Source organism: Frankliniella occidentalis, unplaced genomic scaffold, assembly GCF_000697945.3.
Source record: "Frankliniella occidentalis isolate FOCC.00 unplaced genomic scaffold, Focc_3.1 Scaffold5, whole genome shotgun sequence".
NCBI lineage: Eukaryota > Metazoa > Arthropoda > Insecta > Thysanoptera > Thripidae > Frankliniella > Frankliniella occidentalis.
Genome location: NW_026267135.1, coordinates 3266029 through 3267391, shown reverse-complemented (window position 1 = coordinate 3267391; position 1363 = coordinate 3266029). Strand labels below are relative to the sequence as shown.

The 1363-nt window shown below is 52.8% G+C and overlaps 1 protein-coding gene across 1 annotated transcript in view; it reads left to right on the top strand.

Annotated features, from left to right (window-relative positions):
• Positions 1–1363, top strand: part of LOC113213906 (neuroligin-1) — a 39702-nt gene that overhangs the window by 11769 nt on the left and 26570 nt on the right. Inside the window, exon 3 of the mRNA XM_052270089.1 lies at positions 907–1307. Within this exon, the coding sequence (XP_052126049.1) occupies positions 907–1307 (401 nt within the window). The remainder of the gene's footprint in view (positions 1–906; positions 1308–1363) is intronic.

The window sequence follows — 1363 nt, the reverse complement described above, 5'->3', positions numbered from 1 at the left end:
CGGGCGGGGGCGGGGGCGGGGAGTTGAGCAGTGGAGCGACGACTGTGTGTGGCCACGCACTGGCGGGGGGTACTTTGCGGCGAGTATAGCGAATCCGTCAGAAGTCGTGGTGGGGTGCATGCACTCTAAATGTCTAAGGACAATTTTTGTAACTAGCACCGGACTTCTGTGTGCATAACTAGCTCAGATACAATATTGTAACTACCAACACACATTTAGTGACTAGCAAGTCACAATATAGTATCTGATTCCAGTTATGCACGCAGAAGTCCGGTGCTAGTTACAAAAATTGTCCTTGACATTTAGAGTGTGCTGCGAAGGGAAGTGGTGTACGCCCACACCCGCGCGCCAACGACACGTTGGGTCACCACGATGACGGGTCGCAAACTTTGGTTTTGTTTGCCCAAGGTGCTGAAAATTGATCGTGTTGGTACAAAGCTGATTTTATGGAACATGTGGCTAGATAATTATCGTTGCCCCGTATTTTACTAATTGGTTTAACCGCAGCCACTGTGAGAAACCCGAGGAAACCTTGTGGGCTACCAGTTGTAACTGTGAATACGCAGCAGTGTTGCGGGATTGCATACTCAATATGGCCGCAGGGGCCATGGCCCCTGACGGGTGTAAAGAGTAGGCAAACCCGCAACACTGCTGCGTATTCACAGTTACACCCGGTACATGATGTGTAGTAAAATTCCACTTTGTTCCAAATTGTGAAATTACAAGCACTCTGTGACGACTTGGAATAAATGGGCTGTTGTGAATTTACAAAATAATCAAAAATACAAAGTATGTTGTAAATTTGCAATGATGTTTTTCCCAGTGGCTAAAGCTGTCTTTCTTAGAGCCTGTAAAAACACCTCTGTAAGGCGCGAATTGACTCCTTTTGTTGTTGTTTTTGCTCAGGTGGCGGCGGCGAGCTCGCGGACTTCCCCACGCGGGACCTCCTGTTCGGCCTCACGACCACCGAGTCGTACCTGGACCTGTCGGCGCAGGACCTCGAGTTCGGCTTCAACGAGACGCGGCGCGACCGCATCCTGCGCACGTACGTGCGCAACGCCTACATGTACCACCTCAACGAGATCTTCGCCACGCTCAAGAACGAGTACACGGACTGGGAGCGGCCCGTGCAGAACCCGCTCAGCGTCCGGGACGCCACCCTGGAGGTGCTCTCGGACGGGCAGACGACGGCCCCGCTGCTGCGCGTCGGCCACCTGCACGCGGCCAGGGCGCGGGGCGGCGCCAGGGGCGGCCGCACCTACTTCCTGCACTTCAAGCACCAGAGCGGCGAGCGGGATTTCCCCCAGGTGAGCACTTAGAGATTTAAATTTTCCGGAAATGTGTACATTTTTCAAGAATTATT